Consider the following 25,564-nt stretch of genomic DNA (forward strand, 5'->3'; position numbering starts at 1 on the left):
CTTCTTTTGTTTACTTCACTTTTGCCTGAAGCCAAAAGTATAAACCCCAGTTGGCAAGGTTTACCAGTCAGATAATAATTACCTGCTCATGGGATTGCTTGGCACCAGGAAGTTAGAATGCAAAATGAAGTTTCCTTAATGATCTCACTCTGAGAACTTTTTCAGGCGTCTCAAAGGATGTTATTAAAAAGTGCATGGGAGTTTACCAGGTGAAACTGTTTTCAGAGTTTATCAAACTTAGTCCTAACAATAGAGGCTTATGCAAAAACCCCTAAAGGCATCTTAAAGCAAAGAGGTACAACCACTTAACGGATAAAATAGAAATGTTTGTCTCAAAAAAAGGGAAAAGAAAACCCCTCTGCAGAGTTCAGCTTCACTGTTCATTGTTCTTATGAACAATCACATTAATAATTTCCCCATTTACATTCCAAAAAAGTACAAAAGTTGGTATTTGTGTAGTAACAACAACAACAACAACACATTCAAAATGCACTAGGTACAAACTTACAATTTTAGAGCATGATTTCAAGGGGAATGTTAAGCATGTGCTTAAATCAGCCCACACTGAAATCAGTGGAACTTTAGTGCTTTCTGGAAGTTACTCTCAATCAAGACAGAAGCAAAGGAAATTGAAAAGGAAGAAGGTTTCTCTTCTTGGCCTTCTCTTGGCAAGTCACCAAAATGTCCTGCAGTTAGAACATCAATCCTTGACATACAGAAGAATGCATCAAGTAAACACTGGTTATTTCCAAAAAAGAAAAAAGAAAAATTGGAAGCAAATAAGAGGGGGGAACCCTCTGTCACATTGTTTAGCAATATTCTTCACAATGTGCCATGGGGATATTATTTAATTCTGCAAATGTTGTAGGAGTAGTCGGACTGTGAATGTCTGTCAGGTGATGCATCAAGTCCCCGGTTGTGCTGTGGATGGTGTTGATGTACATTGTCCAAGCCTTTTCTGGATCGGAAGACTTGGATTTAGCTTTTAAACTTCTCTCCAGTTTTTTCTGTTTATACTTAAATTCCAGAATAGTTTTTGTGTATCTGTTCATTGTGGTCACTGAGGAAGCCATACAGCAGGCAAATGAGCCCCAGGCAAGACTGTCAAGAAAACAACAAGATCATGAACAAAATGGCAGTGCTCCCAACACTGGTTTGTAAAGCCCCAATGTTAACCACAACCCACACCTATAGTTTCTTGAGAAATGTTCTGTTTTGATATGCTTTCACCCAAACCAGCCTCTATCTGATTTGAAAACACATAAGCCATGTGAAGACTTCCATGCCCCCACTCCATCTGCTGCTGTGGACAGTCAGTAGGCAACTTGTGTGTGCAATGACATGCAAATGGAAACACAGAGAAAAAACAACCTTCCTGTGTTTGAAGCTGGTAATGTGTACATGCCCATACACACTCGCACACCTTGTTTGCTTTTAAAAGTGCTTCTGCACTACACACACGTAGCTGCGTAACTGTTTTTGTGCAGCCCATAGACTGAAAATGGAGCTTCTGTTTAAAAACATCACCACCAGCACACAACTTGTTGCTGGGTATGGTGAGCATTTTCAAAAGAGCAGACACAAGAAGCTGTCAGCACACTGGGTCTATCTAGGCTAGCTCAGTACGGTGGACACTGACTGGCAGCAGCTCTCCATGGTTTCAGGGAGGGAGTCTATCCCTGACCTACCTGAAAATGCCAAAGATGAGACCTTCTGCATGCAAAGCAGATGCTCTACCACTGAGCCACAGCCCTTTCCCAAGGACCATGCAAAAGCACTGCATTCATTATGCTTTTGTAGTCAATACTTTCTCGTACACCCATCAACATTTCAGTGTGAAAGACATGCTTCTGAGAAGGGAGGCTGAACCTGCAACCCTGTCCACAGACACCTCTACCCCTCCATAGTGTCAGCCTTTTTATTGCCGTTTCCTTTGCTGCCGTTTCTATCATTTAGAGCTTCTTTCTAAATGCAGGATCCCACTGCAGGATCCCACCTAATCAGAGAACACACAATGGATGTGTCTATTTTCTGCTACATAGCCAATCAGAATGCAAGCTGCAATGCTTTCTGCGCTGGTCACATGGGTGATTCCCAACCAGGTATATTACTGGCTGCGCTCTTCCTCTAAAGTGACTGCACAGGCAAATACTCACACTGGCCCAAGGTACTTTGGGATACCATTGGAAGTCTGAAACCTCAGGCCTGTGGCAATCTCTATTGTGTGCTGTCTCTTTACAAACTGGAGAAGATTTCACGGGCTCTCTCATCTGGAGGACTGCAGTGGTCGTTTTCTTCTGTGCTTCCCTGGTCACTAATGCCTCATCAACTAAGCAGAAAGGGAACCATAAGTGTCTTGACTAGGACAGTTTCCTCACGATACTTTGCTCTTTCTACACAACTACTTCTGTTAGCTTGTTCCATATTTATTTGGTGCTTGAAAAGCAAATGTGTGTAAAGCAGGAAAGGGTCAGAGGCCCTTTTCTTTTCTCTTTTGCACAACTAGCCCCAGATTTAACCAAACAATCAGAATGATTGGCGGGTCATGTTCATCCATTTGTTGTTATGTTTCCCCCCATTGCCCCCCCCCAGCTTACCAGTAGGACCAGCCATAATCCCAGGTCTGTGGGCGCCAGTCCTCTGGACCAAGATTGACGGTCATTTGAAATACAGTTGTATACATCATGTGAGCCACCATTCCCAGGAGACCTAAAATATTTCACAAAGCTTTGTTAGCGGGAACCTCTTTTAGATTCACGTTTGCAGATCCATCGGGTTAATTTCCTGCCCTCCCCTCCCAAAGCAGCCCAAAGGAGCAAACAGTTAAAAAACACATACCATGCAATAAAAATAAAACAAATACAGTTAAGAACATCTAAAAACATTTTAAAAACTCAAATGTATACCCAGGCTTGTAGAAGCACTAGGTGAAATTCCGGGGGCGGCGGCAGGGAGCGGTTGACGGAACATCTCAAAGGCAGTAATCTCTTCAGCTGCTCAATACCAAATGAATTCTGTTGTCATTAGATAGAGATTTGTGACAAATAATGTTGAGGCTTCACCTTTTCTCCAGACCTTAAGCCTTCCTGCCTGAAAAGGCTTAGCTCCTGATGGTTCATACTTGACTGAATAAGAAAGATAAAGATAAAGCCCCTCTCATACGGAGGCAGGTGAGGGGCACACAACTAATCCACCCAACTGGATTTATTTGGTATGAGGCCATTGCACAAACTGAAGGACACCATGAGAAGTGGACCATAAGGATTGCAGAATTCAAGCCCAAAGTCGCAGCTGCTGCTTGGGGCATATTCCAGGAAGTGACATACTTAGATGTCTTAGATACTTAGTGACATACTTAGATTTTGACACAGGCAGCTGCCTCACACCATTTCAACTAGTCACCCATTTAGCCTAGTTTTGTCTCCTCTGACTGGCAGCAGCTCTCCAAGGTCTCAGGTGCACCTGCCTACTTCATCACTAACTTTTAGGAAGAACCTAAAAACATTCTTGTTTACTCTGGCTGAAAGATCTGTTTCCTAGCATCCCTGAAATTATTAGCTGTTACATTCAGTGATTGTTGCTTAGAAGTTCTAAACCGATCTTTAGAGGGTTGTTTTTGAACTGTTTTTAAGAGTTTTGGTTGTATACTGTTGTTGATGTTTTCAATGATAGATGTGGGCTCCTTCGGGAGGAAGGCTGCTTATATAAATTTAATAAATAATAATAAAATACCTGCCAGGACGGTGAAGATTGCAGCAAACGCATTGAGCTTCAGCCCATCTAGCATGCTGATGGAATAGCAAATTTCAATCAACATGAGAGCGACGCCCATCAGAAGCAAAGCAATGTAGAGGAGCTCTGCCGCAATGGAGAGCCACAGGACCCCTGGAACAACAAAGGTCGGCAGCTCTGAGAATCCTAGATGCCCCAAGACCTCCCCTCCCCCATTCTGTATCCATTAAGTTATCAACATATGCACATAAAAGGGACGTGGGTGGCACTGTGGGTTAAACCACAGAGCCTAGGACTTGCCGATCAGAAGGTTGGCTGTTCAAATCCCCGCGATGGGGTGAGCTCCCATTGCTCAGTCCCTGCTCCTGCCAACCTAGCAGTTCGAAAGCACGTCAAAGTGCAAGTAGATAAATAGGTACCGCTCCGGCGGGAAGGTAAACAGTGTTTCCGTGCGCTGCTCTGGTTTGCCAGAAGTGGCTTAGTCATATGCCAGCTCCCTCGGCCAATAAAGGGAGATGAGTGCCGCAACCCCAGAGTCAGTCACGACTGGACCTAATGGTCAGGGGTCCCTTTACCTTTACTTTATATGCACATAAAGTTAAAACAGTTACGGCCCTGCCCTTTATTGTGGCTTCAACTGCTTTTTATTGGAGCTGGTTATCACTGAGTTTTCATAGATGGTGCAGGAGAAGTTCATTTTGAATCCTTAAACCCCAGTCCATAGGTATGTGCCAGGATATGTGCAATGGAACAGAGCAACTAGCTCCAGTACAGTTACAGCTGCATTATGAGCATAGTGGGGCTGAGTATGTCAGATCCTCTATTTGCATCCCAACCTACCTTAAGCAGGAAGTCTAGCTGCAAACAACTAATCAACAAATTTTATTGTTTATAGCCAATGACCATCACAATACAGTATGAGCACAAATCACTTACAGTTGCATGCACACTCCTGGTTACTCTTCATCCAGGGTGCTCTCACTACCACCTTGGGAATCACGTGACATTAGCCACAATTCGTATCTATCTTGTAGTTTCTTATGAAATGCTGTGTTTTGATGAGTTTCCCCCCAAAACAAGCTTCAATCTGAATAGAGAAAAAGAAGGACCTAGCTGCACTTTACCTAGCTGGTAATGTGTACACAGCCTCAGTCTCCTGAGCTGTATGCTAACTTGAGGAAGGCTATGGGGAGCAGCCAGGTCCATCCCCCATCCCCCACTGTAGATTTCCTTAGCCAAGTGAGCCAGAAGAAAGAATTTCAACAGGTGTAGTTTGCCATGCCAGCTCCTCTCGCTGAAATCCCCATGCCTACAAAATTTGACTACTTTAAACTCAGCCTGGAGACACAACTTCTTGTCCAAGACAGAGGCTGCTTACACAGTCCCTGCTTATAATAGAGTGGGGTTGCTCTTTTTCTCACTTCGGATTGAAGCTGGTTTGGAGAAAAACAGATCCAAGCATAGCATTTCCTAAGAAACGACAGGATAGGCACAGGATAACCAAGGATTGCAGCTAATGTTGTGTGTATATCTCTTTCAAAACCAGCAGTGGGAGTGTACTGGACACAGAGAAGACAGGAGCTACAGTCATTTTCCAGAAGGATGAATGGAAGCAAAAGGTGCTAGCTTTCCCAAAACTATTCCCCACCACCCTGCGGAGGACGCCACCATTTCCTAAACATTTTCAAGCACCTTGGGCTTCAGCTTCTAAACTGAGTTCGGGTTTCTTTGGGAATTATCCAAGGTAATATGCACTAGAGCTGGAATAAATAATCCCACCACAAATACGCGCAGATACCAAATTTGGCAAACATTCAGAATACGTGGATTTGAGCCACTGTTTGTCCCATAGAAACGGGGATATATTTATTCTAGGGTTGTGTTTCCCATGACTCAGAACACCGAACATAAAGATAGAAAGAGCAGAAACTTGAATTAGTGACAGCATATAATTACCTCGATCCGCCGGGGGTGTCAGGCTGATAAAACTTCTACATTTCTCACCTATAAGGCATATAAAATGTACACTTTCAAATTATAGTTTGGAAGGGGAAAAAAACCTGAGCATCTCATCAGCCAGCTTAGCCTTCCCACCTTCCCAAGGCTTATAGGAACACAGCCTCCCACAAGCAACAAGAAGGGAGCTGTAAGCAGATGGTAGGGGAAGCCAGCGCGCTGAGCTAAAATGCTGCAGTGTTATTTGGAATGCAACCCCCCCCGGGGGGGATTAAAAGAACAGGCATCCCACTTTGTGCCTATAAAACAAAGCAGAGGCAGGGCTGCTTCTTGCATGATATTTTCGTATTTGTGCATGCTCCACAAGCTGTGCCTTCAAGGAAAATAGGAAGCTGCCAGACCATTGGTCTATCCAGCTCTTGCAGAGGCTCTCAGGGGTTTCAAACAGGAGGAATTCCCTACCTGGAGATGCTGGGGATTGAACCTGGGACCTTGTGCATGCAAAGCAGATGCTCTGCCACTGAGCCATGGCCTATCTCCACCTTTCCCCCCTCATTTACACCACTTGTCCCTTTAAAATGCACACTCAGCCACTCCATCACTGTTCACATGTATCTTAAAAAGAGATGAGCAGTCTGTATACTTTGAATTATAGGACCATACAGCTATAGAGTTGGGAGGGACCATGAGAGTTACCTGGTCCAATCCATTGCAATTCAGGAAGCTTCTGCCCAATGTGGTGCTCAAACCCACGAACCTAAGACTAAGGGTTTCCTACACTACCAGCTGAGCCACATCTCTTGCACTGGTCAAATACTGGGGGAGTCAAGTTGAAATCCAACAGTTTTCAAATTCTCAGTCTAGCTGATCACCTCCCAGTCTATGGAAGCGCAACACAAGTTATACACACAAACTTCAGGAGCACTATTAATGGGCAACATTTGCAGAACTTTTTTATCCACCCTAAATGTTCTTATAAATGCCATTGGACCTGACTTCAAGTGATTCCCAAATATTGTTTTTCACCACTAACACTTCACTTTATTCCAATCCAAAATTTCTAGTTTTGTCTCTGACTACTATCCTAGATCCCCAATACCCCCTACCAAACCTGACTGCCAGAGGCAAGTTCTGCTTCCTTCTACACCCCTTCCTTCTCTTCTAACTTCAGAGCCAGGCTGTTGCCAAATCTTGCTGTATTTCCCACCAGAATTTCTGAGTTCCGATTTCCCCTTCCGCTAAAACTCCGGCCCATGTGTCAGTCATATTTTGCCCATTTATCCCTCTGAGGAGTTCTCTCTTGGTGGCCATCTCTATGATTGTGTCATTGCACTGGCCCAGTTTGTGCAGCTAGTTACCCACGTAGGTGGATGCTGGAAATGGAACAGTGTGGGTAGAGTACCATGTGACAAATTATTCGTGCAAGTGGCACGCCACACAATTTGGGCAATTCTAATCCTTCTGAATCCACCACTACACATGGCTCTGAACATTTGCCCCCTCCCACCCCATCACTGTCACTGTTAATGCTTAGGCAGTAAGCTTCTCAGGGCACCTTGACTTCTAGCATCATGTGAAACATCTTCTAATTTGAAGGTGTTGTATAAATGCAGCCAAACTTAAGTCTAGCTGCAAGCCCAGGAAAGAAACAAAAAGCACTTACTTGAAGAAGTACCTATAATTATGTGAGGTCATATCCACACCATCCATTTAAAGCACTCTCGTTCCACTTTAACATAATAATCATGGGAACTGTAGTTTGTGAAGGGTGTTTGGAATTGTGGCTCTGGGAGGGGTAAACTACATTTCTGAGGATTGTTTGGGGGAAGCTTTCCCTGCCAGTTGCAGAAGCAGAAAGTTGTTTGGAATTGGCCTGAGTTCTTAAATAGAAGAATTCACTGGAAGCAGAGCTGGTGACAAAGGTCAGCAAAGCTGAGGATCTGCTAGGATCCATATGCCGTCCAAAATGGTTGCCAAAGCACAGGATCATTTCGAGCACATTTTAGGTAAGTTTCAGTGCAAAACACTGAGAAATAGAGGAAAACTCTAAAGCTATGCATACCTGTACACAGAGAACAGTGCTACTTAAAACCAGTGACAGAAGTTTATAACAGCACAAATCAGACTAAAAACAAAGGTGGAGGAAAGGACTACACATTTTTGCCAACCCCAGTAATGTTGGCAAATACTGGTAATGTGCATTGGGTTAAGATATCCCTGCCCTGTCTCCACCCACTGGTGTGTACATGGAGCAAGAGGTTTCAATACACATCAGACTATGCCAATATATATAGCAGCATGCAGTTCAATCTGAAACACAGTGAGAGAAAAAACAGCCTCACTGTGTTTTAAGCCAGCAACGCATACATGACTTAATTCTTGGCTGGTGGGAGTGGCTGAATTGGTTCTGGCAACTTCCACCATCACCTCAGGTAGGGGGAGTGGCTCTGTGGATAAAAATAAAGAAATTGTTCTACATTTCCTGATCTTTGCTGTTGAGGCTGAATGGTCAGCCACTTCATTTTGTGTGTGTTATTTTTAAGTGTACACGTACTCAGCAGCACAGCTGTGAATAAAGCTGCGTAGATTGTTTGGTTTTAAATTTTCTGCAAAAAGCACATCCACATTATATGTGCACAGCTGTCCATAACATTGGCTCTACTAAACAAAAACAAAACAAAAAAGATCCCCTTGAATTTACATTATTTTTACAAGGGACCACTCCTCTGAAACATCATTAAATCACAGATCACGTCTATGGTTACAGATTGCACTGCAAAATTCACAGATCATACTGTAAAAATTATGGATCTTGTGCTTCTCAGCATTGCCATGGCACAAAAACATGGGTCTTAATCATGAACCCTCATAATTTTTAGGCAGAATGCTACTGAAAACGCCATCAACTTACACATCAGATCCAAACCCACTCACGGAACAATAAAAACCATGTTTCCATCATCAGGTGAAAACATGTATCTGAACCACAGGTATCCTATGAAAAAGATAGTGTGAATTCAAGAGGATCTGTTGTTGCACAGCTGAATCCAACTCTTATTCCACAGCTTTGCTGTAATATCCAAGGTAGAGTTAACCATTGTTTCTCTCCCCAACTCATTTCTCCTTTGAAGGTAATGTTTTGTCTAGGCTTCCCAGTTGACCTCCCTTCTCTCTTTCATTCCCCTCCCCACTAAAACTACTAGGAGAAGGTAAAAGCATATGGACTCTCAGAAGAAAGCCCCATTGACTTCAGTTGGTATTTCTCTTGGGTACCGAATTGCAAACTAAGAGTGTCATGGGGGACACTTATTTAACAACAACTATTAATTTATATTAAGGGAGAATGAGGCAAGAGGATGGTGCCAAGGAAGAAAACAGGAATTATAGAATTGTAGCGTTGGAAGGGGACCAGAAGAATCATTTAACATAGGAATCTTTTGCCCAGTGACTTTGGGATAAAGAGTCTCATGCTCTACTGAATGACCCATCTTCTGTTTGAATCATGACAATGGGGATTTCAATGGAGAGGGGGGTGCCTTTGACTTTCTTGTTGGTTTGGGGTAGAAGTCTGGAGAATGCTTTCCTGGGTGCTTCTCTGTGATGCACGACCCTTTTGGTAGGAATGAGAGTTCACTGATGGACACAAGCAGCCCTGTTCAGCAAATTGGCTGGTCTTACTCTTGAGAGTCCCATGGATCAAACCTCTCCATTCTTAAGGAAATCAGCCCTGAGTGCTCACTGGAAAGACAGATCTTGAAGCTGAGGCTCCAATACTTTGGCCACCACATGAGAAGAGAAGACTCCCTGGAAAAGACCCTGATGTTGGGAAAGATGGAGGGCACAAGGAGAAGGGGACGACAGAGGACGAGATGGTTGGATAGTGTTCTCGAAGCTACCAGCATGAGTTTGACCAAACTGCGGGAGGCAGTGGAAGACAGAAGTGCCTGGCATACTCTGGTCCATGGGGTCACAAAGAGTTGGACATGACTAAATGACTAAACAACAACAAACACACAGTCCAGTCTCCATGGGGAGCACACATTGTGCTTTGGTTCTTTCCCCATATAGGAAGATGAAAGAGAGGCTCAGGAAAGCATAGCAACCCACAAAATGTTGTGCACACATTCACCTGGGAGGAAGAGGGGGAGAGAAGGGTTTGTCTCTTGAACAGCCCATTTTATCTAAAACCACCAGCCACTCCTCATACACTCTAAACACAGGTGTGCAACACAGAATCTCAAAATAAAAACAGCAGGTGTTTATTTATTGTCCTGTGAACACAGAAGGGCCCTGCTGGATCTGGCCAAAGCTCTAACTAGCCCAGCACCCTGTCTTCACAACAGCCAACCAGATTCCTATGGGAAGCCCACATGCAAGACTTGATAACCCTCCTCACTTGTGATTCTCAGGGACTGTTTATCAGAACATAAGCACCATGACTAGTAGCCATTAATTCCTTTTAAGTAGAATAACAGCACAGTGACGCCTTGGAAATTAAAGATGCTTCAGTGTGGATGTGGAGATGATCCTTCACTTTTCCTCTCCGCATCTTCCTCTTGATAGAGAGATGCTGCTCTTCCCCCCCCTCTCCCCTCCCATGCTTCTTTCTGAAGCCTCAATTTGGTTTCTGGAGTAGTTGTCAAGAGCTGCTGCTCTCTTCATCATTTCAAGCAAATTAAAGAAAAAACAAGATTACACTGGTGGTGTTTCTGAAGATGAATGCCATTGTACAAATGCCATCTCGACAGATGTCTAAGGGGGATTGATGGCATGCACAGGGTGCTTACTATCGCTTCTATGCAACAAATCAAGTTATTGTCCCACAGGAAAGAATCTGTTCTCCCACAGGAAAGGTGTCATCATGAGAACAAGGAAACTGAGTGGACTTCCTGTGGCTGGAGGAAGTGCTATTAAAAAAATGGCACACAACTAACAAATATGTTAGCTTTTACCATTAGACTTCAAAAAACAAGCTTCCTGTAAATAGTCTTCCTCCTCCTTTTCTTTTGGAAATAAGGGATATCACTCAAATTTATACAACCTTACCCCTAGAAGTTTGGACATCTTCCCACAAATCAACTTTGCCTCTCGCTCAGGAAAAATGATTACAGCAACCAGGTGAGGGGGTCATTTTTAGGAGAGAATTAGGGTTAAACACCCCCTACTAGTCTAGGTCTCTGAAACATCCCTCCTGCAGTTGAAAAAAAAAAACCATGGGGTTGGAAATCCCACATTGCACTTGTAAAGTTTAATTCCACCCTAGGACAATATGCAGTTCTGGTGAAATGCTCCTTCTAGTAATGTTTTGGTGAGGTATGTGGAGTTTAAAGAGGCAGTTTTTCATCAAGACAGACTTAGTTGGGTCAGCAATTATATTAGGGGGGGGGGGGAAATAACTAGGAGTAATATATCTTCCCACTCTGTTGCAAACTTTTGATTTCCTAACGCAGCCACGATGCTGATCCTTTGCTGCTGTACCAGCACTGATTTTCTACACTGAAACTCTTCTGAGTAAGTAAAACGTTTTCTCCTTTATCTGTGTCATTGTCTTAAGACTCCCTTTTGCTCCAGAATACTACTGTGTGCGTGTTAATGAGTTTACTATTATTTATCACAGAATCATTTATTACTACTTCTTTTAAAAACCTATTTCCACTGATTTTTTTTTTTAAAGGGAGCAGAGTTAATGCCACATGAGTTCTGCTTAACTATTTCTCCTGCACACTTTAAATATCGTGTTCCTCCTACTATTGGCTCAAAATACCTCGGTCTGTGTTATATTGTTGGGGTAACCTTTCCTTTATGAGCCAGTGCTGGCGTGGGAGACAGACGGTGTGGGGGGGAGTCATCCCTCATCCCACCCCATCGGAATTGGAGGGGAATTGTGATAAGCGAGCTTAGGACAGAAATGTGACATGGGGGGGGATAACAACTCAACAAAGAATGCCATACCACTACAACGGGTCGTCTCCTCCCTATTAACCCACAAAGAAGCCTTTGACGATTACACTTCATTACTAGCCATTTCTTTTAAAGCAAATTGTGCTTCAGAAGCAACATAGCTTGTTTGCGCTCCAATACCCCAGGGCGCGTAAGCTCTTGTTCCCGTTTTACAGATGGGAAAAGTGAGGCTCAAAGTGACTTGCCGGTGGCCGCGCGGGATGTCATTGAAAGACCCCCATTCCCCATCCCCGGCGCAGCCCCGCCTCGGAAAGGAGCCTCCGCTCCCTTAAGACACACCAGACGGTCCTCCTCTCCAGCTGCCCCCCCCCCGGCTCACCACTAGTCCCTGCTGCCCCGACGGGGAGGTCGCCACTCACCGTCTCCGAGGAGCAGCTCCTCGCAAGAGTACCAGATGCCGGCGTGAAACTTCCGGTCGACGAACTTGTCGTCTCCGGTCTCCCAGATGTACTGGACCACGTTGCTGTCGTTGGGGCCCCCGGAGGTGTTGAAGCGGATGCAGTGGGTGCCCCCTCGGAGCTCGCTGCACATGGGCTTGGCCACTTTGCGGGTCCCTTCGCACCAGTAGCTGCTGCTGAAGGCGGTGATGGAGAAGGTGAGCGACAGGCAGCTGAGCGAGAGCGCCGCCGAGGCTCGCTGCCGCCGGTCCACCCCCATCGCGCTGAGGACTGCCGCCTTGCCGAGGCTGCATCCAACGACGCCGAGCGAGGACGGGACGGGGCGCACGGGAGGGAGGCGGGAGAGAGAGGCACCCTCGGGCTGCTGCCGCGCGCCTCTTGGCTAAGCCCCTGCTGGTGGAAAAAAACCCCGCTCTCAAATCGCCGGTTCCCCTCGCAGCATCCAGCCTGTCACCAGGCTGCCGCTGGCCGTTTCTGAAGGTGAGGCGAGCAGGTGGGCAGAGCTGCCAAGACGCCTCCTTCCCGCCCCCTCTCTCAGCGCAGGATGGGAGCCGGGGATGAAGAGGGCTGAGCCTCAAAAACCTGCCGCCTCTGCCGGAGCTCAGCGCGAGGAGGCTCTCCAAGAATGCCTCTGAGCATACAGAGTGTATTTCTTTCCCCGCGGAGCAATGGGAACCCAGTCACCCTCCCCCCCCCCTCAAAAAAAAGCACGGGGGGAATGGGATAAGGAGACAGAGCGCCAGGTGAAAAGCTGCAAACAGACGCCAGCCCCACGAGTAATCACTTTTATCAAGTCACGCGCCACGGCGCTGGGAAGCTGAGACCCAAAACCACACAGAGGCAGGGATCAGGCTTGGGAAAGGTGAGGAAGGAAATGCGGGCAAGGGGAGCAAAGAATGAAAACACACGCACACTTCTCTTACTTAAGTGCAAAGTGAACACCGGAGGACTTGCTTTCCTGACTATCTTGGGAAAGGTGCCAATGCTTTGTTTGTTTGGAAAGTCAAGTTTCGCACCATCTGCATAAGTCCTGGTAGTGCTGCACACCTTGGAGCCCAGGGAAGTAGCATGGGAAAGAGCCAGTGCGATGTAGGAGTTGGGGTGTGGGACACCCAGTGCACATTTAAAGCATGCGGTTTCACTCAAAGAATCCAGGGAGCTGTAGTTTGTTAAGGTTACTAGGAAGTGTAGCTCTGTGAGGGGGAAACTACAGTTCCCAGGTGAGGGGGAGCCATGGAATTTCAGTGTGCACTGGATGTCCTATTTAAATGTATGGTGTGGATCTGCCTTGCTGCACAATTTCTGAGAAGCGAGCCCCATTGAATTTCATGGACTGTACCTCTTGAGTAAATACACATAAAATTGCGCAGTCAGAGCACTTGGATTTTAGAACTACAGGAGGAGATGGCGCTTCCATTTGATTAAACCCTCAAACATCAGTTTAAGATTGTGGGCCAAGTTAATTATTGCAGGCTTTCCAATAACATTTCTATTCCCATTTTATAAAGCCGGAGCTGAGAGACACTGATTTGTTCAAGGTCACCGCAAGTAATGGACGATCAGGGATTCTTCATAACAGATTCATTTCCTTGGGATTTTTGTTTAATCCCCTTTTCCTTCTGCACTTATCCATTTAGTGTAAGTATTACATCACGGCTTGAACAAACCAAACACTGTTTTTCTCCCTGATCCAGTAGTAATGTACAGTGCCCATGTTTTCGCCGTGGCATTATATTTTTAAACATGATGTTTTCTAGTTATATACGGCCTAAACTTGGAGGTGGTGTGGGAGTGAGTACAGGCACTGGAGAAAACAAAAACCTGCTCCAAAAGAAAAGGGGGAAAGGAGCTCAGATTAAATGCCGAGCCAATAAACTTTTCTTTCCTTTTCTTTTTTGCTGTTTTAGCTAATTTAGGCACTGTGGTGTGTTGAACTTTGGTTTAGCCTCCACATACTTGCTCTAGTAACTTAGTTGATTTGGGGGCAGTGACTAGATCTCCCTGAATTGATCTGTTTGGCCACAAAGTGTCTGTGTACTTTTTGTGTCAAATAGAAGGGATGGGGCAGTAAAATCTGACTCCCTCCCAATGTGACCTTTCTACTCTGGGATGCGTTTAGCCGTTTCCCCCCAAGCAAGGCCAGTCCTCCACTTTAGGCAAAATGAGGCAGCTGCCTCAGGCATCAAATGCGGGTGATGGTGGTGCTGCCATTAAGGTGTTGGAGAACAGGGTTGTGTATGCTAAACAGCCTATCCTTTCCTCCACTAACTTAATCAGCTGTCCTCCTGGCAAAGGAGAATGTCCCATTCCCAGTGCTCAAGTAAGATTCAGCGCTCATGCCAATCAATTTCTGTGTGTGGAACTGAGGGAGGGGCATGTTTGTCCTTTGCCTCAAGCAGCAAAATATCTTGGGCCTGCCCCTAGACCACTTCACTTTCATTATCGGAGTGGGGCTAAGGGGAAATGGCTGTTCGGTGATTTTGCTCCCCTCTCCATGTGCTCATCAGCCCTCCGACCTCTCCATCTTATGGTTTGTATGGCCCATTTAGCCCTTTAAAAGGTTATATTCAGTTTCTTGGCAGAGCTTTTAACACAGGTCTGCAGCAGCGGGTGCAATTAATTCAGTGTGCACAATTAATTCAGTGTGCCTCCGTTTAATGCATTGCAAACAAAGCCACAAAAGTACCAACCCAGGCACATATTTGTTAACCATGAGTGGCTAATTACTCCAATTAGGACAAAACCCCCAAAGCTTTGCCCCTCCCCCCACTTGGTCACCTGGAATTTATTTTTACTCACCACTGGTGAACAGGAAGTGGCTATATAGAAGCCTGAATTATGTTCACGTGACAATTCTACTCAGATCTGGGATCACTTGATTTTCTCACAATGCTGAAGCTGGGCAGTCTCAGAGACAAATTGAAATCCTCTATAAAGGTGAGAATATACTTTAAAAAAAAATTAATGACAAAATGTCTGGAGGGGGTAATTCCATGACTATTGTAGCAAAAGCAACAGGTTTGTGAAACTTTAAAGCCGCAACAGATTCTATTCGTTTTTAAGATGCCGCAAGATTGTTTTGTGGTTTTCAGATGAAGAGGTCACTGCAGTATGGGTGATCTTCAGTTGACAAACAAAGATAAATCAAGGAAGATAGTGAGCCATTGCCTTGGTTAGAAAAAGAGATTGTATCACACTTATGTTTCTGTATGACTACATGGTACATGAAAGAAGTATGTGAGATCTTGCATACCCTTGATGTTCTTAGGCAGGGACCAGTGGCCTCCCAGCTGGTGTTGGGCTCTAACATCCATCATTCCCAGCTGGCATGGCCAGTGGTTAGGATGTGGTCCAACAACATCTGGAGGGTCATAGGTTCCCATCCCTGATCTTAGCCATCTGTGCAGAGAGCATTTAGCATCGTGGAAGTGCTATTAAGGTCTAGAACATCTCACCCAAGCTATTGTGATGTGTGGGGGGAATTGTGTGCCCTTCTCTGTGTGTCCTTGAGAAGTTGGACTGGCTTCCTCCTTGCTGTCCTTCTATTCCAGCAGGCCTTTGGGAACCAAATGTTTCTGAGGAAAGAGCTGTTGCTGTGATGTTTTTATTGTGGATCTTTTAATATTACTTTAATTCTGTTGGGGTTCAATGACATTTTGATTGTCTTTTCTACAGTTTTAGCTTGTTTAATTTGTGTAAGGCACATTGAATCCCAAATTGGGGGGGAAAGGAGGGATATAAATAAATACTAGAATAATAACAATCTCACTGTAGATCTATTGCCAATGCCGATCACATGAATACCCCTGCCTCCCAGTGGGTTATGCAGATTACACAGCAACCAGCTGTGTTTGGCCGCTGCCTTCCCCTTCCCCAAACCAAGGAAAACATGTCCCAGACCTGTGGAACATATGAATTCAACCTTCAATATAGGGGCTTGCGGCAGTGTACAGCATGAGATAAATGACCCTCCTGTTCTCTGTACTGATTTACCAAACACATATTCCGGAACATTTGAGAAATGAGGCACAGCCATATCTGATACAATTTCCCTGCACCCAATTCTTCAGCCTCCTTTAATGTGCCTTTGAAAATCCTCCTTCCTAATGCTAACAACTCTTTCTAATTGCAGTTCGTTTTATGCCTGTGCTTCTCTGTGTCTTCCCTGAGATTCCTTATCGTTACAAAACTCCTGGTGGTGCCACATTAGTCTCTTTCTACCCCCCCTTCCCTTCCTTTCATTTGCATAAAAGCATGCTCACTTTTGCATCTTTAACATAGACTCATTAAGACAATGCTTTCCGTGGGTGCTTTTTCATTTAGTTTTCCTAACCATCAGCCAGGCTGGCAACCCTACAAGACATAAAGTACCTCTGCCCTGGTTACACCTTGTAGAACGTGTCCACCAACCAAGTGGCAAGTGACAAGATGGATCTCCTTATGCTGATTTCCAGTTACTCCCAAATTAAGTCAGGAAAAGATGTGAGCATAAGCACCCATGTTACTTTTCCTGCCTCAGGCCAAGATGTCTTTCCAGGAAGACATTTTAAGATAGTGAAAAGGAAGTGGGTAGCTGGGTTTTAGGTGCTCTTCCTGGTCACCCTCAGGGGCATACCTAGGGGTTGGTTAGGTTGGCCCCTGCCAAGGGTGCAGGCCGAGGAGCATGCAAAAATCATGCCTCTCCCCTCTGGCTCATTAGGTTGAGAGCTGCAGGTTGCCTACAGATGCCTAGATTGTCTTCCTTCACTGTCCTTATTTAAGTAATGAGATGAAAGTGGGAGCTTCCAGTTCTAAACCACAGGACCATCCATGGCCTGGCCTGACCTACCCCACACGGCTTTTTGTGAAGAGACAGAAGGACATATAAATCAGCTGGAATAGGGAAATGTAGTGCTTCCTACAAATTTGTTAGTTTTTATTAAAATATTATTCTTTTGTTGTATTTTACTTTGGGTGTTCCTTTTCGGAGAAGGGGGACCTTATTTGGGGGAACTGCTCCATGCCCCCCCCCGACCACCTTAATCTGGCCTTTTGAAATTCAAACGCCGCTCATTTAAAGACTTTGTTCATGTCCGCTTTCCTTATTACATTGTTCCCACGCCTTCCCTTTCTTTTGAAAACTCGCGTAATGAATGTTTTCTCCCCATTTGCCAATCAGCCTCCATTTTCAACCAATTCCACCCTATTAGTCAAGATCAGTGCAAAAATAGCTGCTACCTAATTATTTTCCCCACCTTTTGGAGTCAGGAGTTAAGGCTGTGACACATATCAAGAGCTTACAGAACATACTGTGCTTCATTAGACTTCCCACAGATATAGGGGGACTAATTCGTAGGGCAGAGTTCTCTACTGAACTTTCTACACTTTGTTGCATTCGCCAAAACCAAAATCTCATCAGACTACATTATACAAATTACCCAACGTTTGCATAGATACACTTGATTTGCAAAATTTAAGAGTACTTAAATGTTATTTTTGGAAACTAGCAATGTTTATTCAGCAGGGTTCTATACACCTGCCTGGCAGGGCTTCTTAACGAAGGCCTGCAGCTGGGCTTTCTGCTAATAGTCCAAGGAAAGTGGTGTGTGCAGCAGTTTGATGGTGGGGAGCAATTCAGTGGCTGGCTGCCATTAAGGCTGGAGTGAGGAAGACCGGACCTCTGACTCTGATCATACTTGGGATCATGCTGGTCTGTGGAATAATTTGATAGAAAACAGTCAATATGCAATGGATGATGGACTTGTGCTGAAGGCTAGACTCTACTTCAGCAGCTTCAGGATGGGGAAACTTTGAGCAGAGAAGCAATGGGATGGGCTCTTTTGGACAATATTCTAAATCTTCCAAAAAAAGCCAACCCCACCAGCCCCCACTTCAAGTTCCATGTTCAGGTTTGCAGCAAAGTTTGCTGGTCTGGAACACAGCATGAGCGGCAACACCTTGAATGAGCATGATTTGGAGCTGAAAATTGGCCTGTGGGTATAACCTCCCCCCAAAAAAAACCTTCTATGCTCTAAATCACTCCCTCCTGAAGCTGCTTTTCAATAAGCAAAGTGGCCATCAAGCTTCAAACACACACGTGTTGTATGTCTAGTTTGACTCTTGGGTTATCTCCTTCGACAGTCTCTAGCAGATCATGGGTGCTTGTCTTTGAGAACTGGTAATTATACTGTCCTTTAGACTCATCTTTATAGATGAACCCATGTCAGATTTCTTAAATGTGCTGGAAGACCACAGTGGCAAATGCAGATTTCACTCGGACACCAACAGCTCTGCATCTGTGAGCAATCCGTGTATGGGTTGGGTGCCCACTGCATTGTGTGGATTTGATTGTGCTCTGAAGCACAGCCAATAAATGGTAAATTGAACTGCAGACCCATGCTAATGCAAAAAAGAGCTCGGGGTGGGAAACCATTGGACACACTGGCTTAGGGCTGATGGGAGTTGGAGTCTAACAACCCCGGGAGGGTCAAAGGTCTCCTAGTCCTGCTCAAAGTCTTTCGGATTTGCAAGACTTACACACAAGTGTAGAACCAACAATTCAAATCACAGCATTGTGATCAAAGAGTATTTTCTGCAAGGTTATCCATCATGAACTCAGATCCTTTTCTTTGTCACTACTTTCCAGGATATATATTGTAAATATATTTTTAAAATAACTATAATAAGCTTCCTGGTTTCCAGTTAGTATACATTGATGGCCATAAATCCTTGCCTGCTGCATTCAGGTCCTTCAACCAGGATGTTTAATCACCTTCAGCATTCTTGGGACAAGCCAATTGTAAACAATCAGATGTAGGAAAAACGTCCCTGTAGACTGAGCTGGTCTCATGCAAGAAAGTTAACAAGTCCACAGGATTGATTCCTATATATTCTTCTCATTCAGCCCCAAGCGGGTTGGAGAGAGTGGGAGGGCTTAATTTCCTCTTGCTGACATATTTCAAGTCTCTGTCCAGTCACCTCGGGGCGGCGGGGGGGGGGGGGGCAGAGCTAAAGAATATCGCTCAGCTGCCTGCATATTGGCAGCTGTTCAGGAAATGGCCTGTCAGATTGCTGCAGAAATAGGCTTTCCATGCTCATATTTGCTCCAGGACCACCTTTTCATCAACCGTCTTCCAGATAAAGTTTCCCAGTGACACAAGTCCTTTCCAAATCAGTGGGCACTTAGGAGTGTCATGAGAACAGAACTCCAATCCTGAGTCCTTCGTGATGCTTTTCTTATTCCTCATTGGCTGAGAGGATTGGCAACAAAAAGCAGATGTGCTTGTAAAGTTTATACTAAATTCTCACTGCCCCCCTTTTTTTCTTTCAACACAGAAGAAGCAAAAGAAAACCCGATTCTAAGAACTCTGCAGGTTGGAGCAGATTGATTATCTGTTGCTTTTTGCTGACATTCAGGAACTTATTCTAATGGGTAAAGAGTCACTCTTTGAAAGTGGAGATATTTTCAAAGAACACAGCGGGTGTGACCGAGATTGCTAAAGGAGATCACAAGCTAACTGGGTTGCAAGAGTCAGTGACTTGCTTGAGTATACAAATTTGCCACCCTGGATCACACTGGAACACCCAGTATTCTGCACCATGAAGCTGTACTCTGGGACATGTCCCACACCCGTCTTTGCAATCACAATGCTGTTTCTGATCAAACAGGTAAGAAATTTTGCCATTTTAGCAATGATACATTTTAAAACATGAATGTTCCATTGGGCTGACATCTCTGCATACACAAAACAGTGCGGCATGTTCACGAGCGGAGCTTATTTCACGGTATGTTGTGCAGCATGTAACTTGTTTTTATAGGGCTTTGCATGGCAAGTTCTTTACCTCTTCCCTGCCGGCTATTGCTTTTCCTGTACAATTGCAATTGGAGACACTATATGTGTGATTTCAGATTTTCTACACCAAGCTTCATTTATTTCAGCACAGGTTGATTTTTTAAATGTTGTCCATTTCCAACTTGTTCATTTCACTTTTGCTATCCTCCCCGCCCCCCTTCTACCACCTATACGACTTGGACTTCACAGAGGAGACACAAGAAACAGTGTCTATAAACATATCTTTTTGTGTCCACCACTAAAACCTTCCTAGGTGCTCTAAAAACCTATTAAAAGTCTGCTGTATTCCATAGCTTCAATAAATGCATAGCATCAGCATATGCGTGCGGAACATTTAACTGTTGGCTTATTTTACCATTAATCAGACCTCTGTTCTCCCTCTGGATGCACATTTTCCCATTCATGTTGCTGCTTAAGTGTCATGCCTTAAACCACCTTCTGGATAACAGTCTCATTCAGATAACTTTGTGCCTCCAGTCTGCAAATTTTGAAAAGCCATATTTTCATGGAGAACCAAGTGAATTCGTCACCCGTTGAATCAAAAGGCTAGATTTCAGTCAGCTCTGTTGCCTTTTGAAAGACATTCAGCATGGATGATGTCATTACAAAGCATCTCTTGGTTTATGCAAGGTGCTTTAAGGTACACACACACACACACACACACACACACACACACACACAGTTATTCAACCTAGGAAGGAAAATTATTATTGTCGATTAGTGTTCCTAGGTAGGGAGGCACCATCATATTTATATCATTTGTTCTGTTGAGCTACCAGCTGATTAGAAGCAAGGCAGACAACAGGCTTAACATAGAGGCCAGTTCTGTGAGTCATTATCCTGGCAAATGTGGTATTTGTGAACTGAGACAGGGTGTAATGGCTGTCATGCCAATCCAAGCTTACCTGTAGATGCTCCCTGGTGTCACAAGTTAACCCACGGTGTTTGTTCTGTAGCAGCAGCATGGGCACTGCTACACAGGCAAAACAAGAGCCACTATAACCTGACTTCCACATATTGACAGGAACATCCACAAAGTGGTCTATATACAAACTCCCCATCCAGGGCCGGCTTCACCATGAGGCAGAGTGAGGCAGCCGCCTTAGGTGGCAGATGATAGTGGCAGGAAAGTGGATAGAGTTTGTCATCACATGAAGCCCCCATGGTAGAGCCCCATAAGCTAGTCTGCTGCCCACAGGTGCAGTGGAGGATGCTCTCCCACCGTTGCCCTTGTCAAAGTAAGATGCAGCTGCCAGTCTGCTCAGCTTTTGTATCTAGAATGTTACAGTGGTGGGGAGTGTCATGTTGTCCTTTGCCTCAGGCAGTAAAATGTTATGTGCAGTCCCCTGACCCCAATATGGACGTATGTCCTCCACAATGCGAAAATGGAGGGTATGCACAGTATGCTTAGAAACTGAACATTTTTGAACACACAAATTAAGAGCTGTGTGTGAAGACTGGGCATGGCCAGCAAGCACAATCCTTGATCCCCCATTCTCTAGGTGCATATATTGCCCCTACCTTGATCACCTGCACAGGGCTAATGAGTCTTCTCAAGTTTTAGGAGGCAGCTACCAATGCCAACTAAAACATAGATGACACAGAAGTAAGTGATCAGTAGTTGTCAGAAGAGTTCATTCCTCCTCCTCCTCCTCCTCCTCCTCCTCCTCCTCCTCCTCCTCCTCCTCGTCCTCCTTCAAAAGCAATTTATCCCCAAATAATAACACCTTCATATCAGTTGTAAATTTGTGTTTTGTGCTCACAAGAGAACCCCTTGGCTAAAGTGGATAGATCTGGACTCAGAAAGTACTGAATGACCCAAGCCAGACTCATCGCAATAGATGTACTCATGTTATATGGGGAAAGGAGGACAACAATATGGGGAGGGAAATGCCAGCCAGGACCCACAGACGTTGGTTGCTGCTGTTTCAGCATTGCCCCATCACTTCATGACACTTTTCCTCATCCTTTTTTTTCTTTTTAAAGAAGTGTAGCTGGAGGCTGTGCTAGAGTACTCATATATTCTCTCTCTCTCTGTGTGTGTGTGTGTGTGTGTGTGTGTGTGTGTGATGCTCTGAGCAGCTAAGACTCCTGCAGCCTAGTTCTTCTGCCATACAGGAAGAAGAACCTGACCACATGTCTTGCAAGGGTACAGAAGAGCGCACTGCTTCTCAGGGTCAGGCTAGGGTTGCTCTAGTGCTAAGAATAGCATGAGCAGCAGTGCTATTTACTTTCGTCACCCAGAAAGGCCCCTTGAATATTCTGAAGTCACTATTCTGGATTGGGATTCAATCACACAGTGTTAAATTGAGGTCATGCAGATTGTGCAGCAAACCTGCTTCGCAGGGGGAAACTCAGACTTTTTGCAGCAAGGAAGGTGACAAGAAAATGCAACGGAAAGTGTGGAGTGACACTTGCTTTGGTGCAACGTCATCTGGCGTCCCAGCAACCAAATAGGGACGCATGTTCAGTAAAAGGTTCATCTGGAAGCGCCCTAAGAACTTGGTATTCTCTGCCTTTGACCTCAAGAAATCTTTACTGTGAATCACATTGAGACGGTTGTTTAGAAGGTGATTCATAAATCAGTGATGGTGGTGATAGCCATAATCACAATAATTAATATAAGAGAAATTGCTTCCTCGCCAGCAGGCTCCTTCTGCACCCCCAGGCTATAGCACTAGACATTTAACTGAAGCTTCAGAGCTGGGCCATAGTCAGGACTGAAAATATTGCTGTATGGAGGATGGCTGGTGGAGAAACTAGCCTCTGTAGGCAGCAGAGCCAGAGGAACAAGAAGACGAAAGAGAAAAGGCTGCATCTTATTGCGTAGAAATCTTTTAAAATGAGGTGAATGGGTTCCCCCTCCTGCAAGATTTTTGTTTCCCATTCTTATGGTGTGTTTTTCATTAATACAGAAACCCTCTTGAAGCTGGCGTGGGGTTGCCAGACTGTGATGTGAAGAGCTCTCCTTTATTTTGGATTTGCTTCAGAATTGGAAGGCTAGGGCAGTAACCATTTCCCCTTCATCCCTGCTCTCGAGCCCCCTATCTTTCTGCTGGGTGGTACATATAGATGGAGCAGAAATTTGATGCCATTCACATTTGCACTACCTGATTTGCACTTTTTTGGGGGGTGGGGGACGAATCGCTCTTCTCTGAATTTTGCAATGCATTTCCCCAACCAAGTGATGTGTACAAAACAGATGTACTAGGTTATAAAAATGCACAAAAATGCAAAGATAACAAACAAAAATGTGCTGTGTTCAGAAAAAAATTGCTTCACAAAAATGTGTATATTGGGAGAAAGTGGCACTAAAATGCTGGTGAATTTTCAAAAGGGCTTTATTTTAAAAAAGAAAATAAAAAAGAAAATCAAAAACTGATGTGGAAATGTGCAGAGCTGAACTTAAGATTGGAAAATGAGAGAATGAGAAATGGGCACGTTCTCCTATCCCTCGTGGCCCATGTGGACAGGTGAGAGAAGCAGATAGCAGCACCAAGGGAGGAAGGAGTAGAATTCAGCAACACATATCAAAAGTAAAAAGGAGAACCTCCAGGTTGCAACCTGGCAAGTAAGGACATTTCTCTGTGTTAAAAATAAAACAAATGAATACAGAGCAGCCATGTTTTAAAAGGCAGGGAAAGCAATTACTGGGGAAGAATGTTTAGCACAGTGATGGGGAATCTCCAGATGTTTCTGGACTACTTTAAAAATGAAATATTATATTTAACATATATTGAGTTTAAAGAAACTTAGGATGAGTGATAAAACTATATGTGGATAAGGCTGTTACCCGTCATTTTCCACCTAACCTTTTTTGACAAATGATTACCTAAACATTCAGTTTATAAATTTACTCCATCTATAAATACTTAAATTTTATATATTGAGCCACCATTTATGAAGAACTTCTCTAACATTTTCTAATAATAATAATAATAATAATAATAATAATAATAATAATTATTATTTATACCATCTGGCTAATATTTAGTTGTTTATCAGGTTTACTTTTCCATTACTTCCATCCTTCAATGATGTGTAATGCCTGATTTTGATGTTCTGGTCTTATGCAAGTCTTTTAAATAATTCCTTAGGCACAAGGGGGGGGGGAGTCTAATTGGACTTCATATTTGAAGGTCTAAGTGAGAACAGCATTACTATTCGCCGTATCTGAAGGGCCAAGAGTTTCCCAGCCCTGGTTTAAAATGTAAAATGCTAGAGGGGAGAAGGTTAAGGAGCCTACCCCCCATTTTTGTTTGTTTGTTTGTTTGTTTGTTGCAAACCGCTTCAAACTGGAGTCTCCACAGCATGGGCATCCACAAGGGGGAGGGGAAAATTTGCCCCACTGAATAACCCCCAGATTCCCAGCTTTAAAAAGCCGACATGGTACATTTTAAACATACTTAGAACCTGAGATATGAAGCAAAATGGTTAGATGATTGCCCAGTTTCAGCTAACTGGTTCTGCTAGTAGAAGCCCATGCAAGGACTTATGTTAGTACAACTGGGCTTTCCCCCCTCTCCTCACCCCCATGCACCCCCAAATTGGTTTAGGGGGGAGTGGGAGAAACTACAGAACAGCACATGAAGGGAGGAAAGGTTGTTCCATTAGCCAAGCAAAAATGTTTGTGCTGACAGAGCAATCTCCCTAGTGCTACATCAATTTATCCCCACCATTCTTCCAATTATTTGAAAGAATTAACCTGTTCCTTGCATTCAGTGGAAAAATTCTTGCCAATGCCCATTTCCACTGATGGGATAGAGTTAAGGAGCCTCTCCCTCCCCCCCCCCCATCCACAGAAGGGCCTCTACAGCCACATTTTCCAAAAAAATTAATTGTTTGCACTTTGTGAACACCCACGCACAGACACCGTCATGGAGAACACTACACATGGCCAATGAACATCCCATGCATCTTGACACTAAGCCCGAGGAGATGAAGAGCACCTGTAGGCTCACTCTTGATTTGCCCTTTCAAGGCTGCTTGCTATCCCCCTTGTTCATTTGAAAGCCAAACTGTTTTCGGAGCCCAGCGAGCTTTCCACAAAACAACTGCGTCATCCCCATTCCATGCCTCTTAAGACAAGGTTCATTGACCAACAAACCTCCTCTCATCGCTTACATTTGGGGAGGGGAGGGAAAGCAGAGAGGGGGAAAGAGTAGGTGGGGAAAATCCATTTGGTTCCTGTCCCTAAAGGAGAATTCCTCTCTCATGGCTCTTTTGTAAATAGTTTTATCTTGAACGATCATCAAGTGACTCTTTGTGCTCTCGACACTGGGCTCATTAATCGACCCTCTGCGTTATCGGTTTTCCTCTCTGATCAGTTCTCAAGATTTATACGCTGCCTGTTTTGGTGCAAGGGAGATTTATTTCCCTCCTTCAAATCTGGAGGTGCTGTGGCTTTTCTGACCCAGATGATGTGACAGAAGACTTAAAACTGAAACAGCAGTGGGGATTGTGGCTAGAAAATAGAGAAGCAGCCAGACTAGAGAATGGGAAACTGCGAAGCTTGTAGCACGTAGCAGAGACATAGGCTGCAAACACACAGTGCATTAACGCACATTACTTTTCCACAGGATCCTGGGACCTGCAGTTTGTTAAGGGTCCTGGGGATTGTAGCTCTGGGAGGGGTAAACAAGACCTCCCAGGAGTCTTTGGGGAAAGCTATGTGCTTTAAATGAA

General features: G+C 44.5%; 3 protein-coding genes across 7 annotated transcripts in view; 2 read left to right on the forward strand and 1 right to left on the reverse strand.

The window, feature by feature from the left end:
• Positions 1–25,564, forward strand: part of LOC309521768 (olfactory receptor 2D2-like) — a 142,093-nt gene that overhangs the window by 7,886 nt on the left and 108,643 nt on the right. The gene's annotated exons all lie outside the window — the stretch shown is intronic.
• GSG1L2 (GSG1 like 2) lies at positions 362–12,927 on the reverse strand. The gene is made up of 5 exons (XM_082204668.1): positions 12,009–12,927; positions 5,689–5,736; positions 3,733–3,885; positions 2,598–2,709; positions 362–1,101 (listed from the first exon to the last, which is right to left on the reverse strand). The coding sequence occupies exons 1-5, from the start codon at positions 12,304–12,306 to the stop codon at positions 810–812; spliced, it is 903 nt and encodes a 300-aa protein (XP_082060794.1). The 5' UTR covers positions 12,307–12,927; the 3' UTR covers positions 362–809.
• GLP2R (glucagon like peptide 2 receptor) overlaps positions 10,927–25,564 on the forward strand; it is a 40,560-nt gene continuing 25,922 nt past the window's right edge. Inside the window, exons 1-2 of one of the 5 annotated variants that reach the window (XM_082204040.1) lie at positions 10,927–11,199; positions 19,362–19,694. In XM_082204040.1, the coding sequence (XP_082060166.1) occupies positions 19,626–19,694 (69 nt within the window). In that variant the 5' untranslated portion in view covers positions 10,927–11,199; positions 19,362–19,625. Of the gene's footprint in view, positions 11,200–13,011; positions 13,686–14,551; positions 14,985–19,361; positions 19,695–25,564 lie in introns of those variants that run through there. The other 4 variants (XM_082204039.1, XM_082204038.1, XM_082204042.1 and 1 more) reach the window with 4 other exon arrangements.

Source organism: Podarcis vaucheri (assembly GCF_965113315.1).
Source record: "Podarcis vaucheri genome assembly, chromosome: 2".
NCBI classification, from domain to species: Eukaryota; Metazoa; Chordata; class Lepidosauria; order Squamata; family Lacertidae; genus Podarcis; species Podarcis vaucheri.

Coding starts and splice junctions, on each gene's coding strand:
- GSG1L2 (XM_082204668.1), bottom strand. CDS start 12,306: ATGGGGGTGGACCGGCGGCAGCGAGCCTCGGCGGCGCTCTCGCTCAGC. Junction 2,710..3,732: donor AATCTTCACCGTCCTGGCAG/GTATTTTATTAT, acceptor GAAATATTTTAG/GTCTCCTGGGAATGGTGGCT. Junction 1,102..2,597: donor GATTATGGCTGGTCCTACTG/GTAAGCTGGGGG, acceptor TTTTCTTGACAG/TCTTGCCTGGGGCTCATTTG.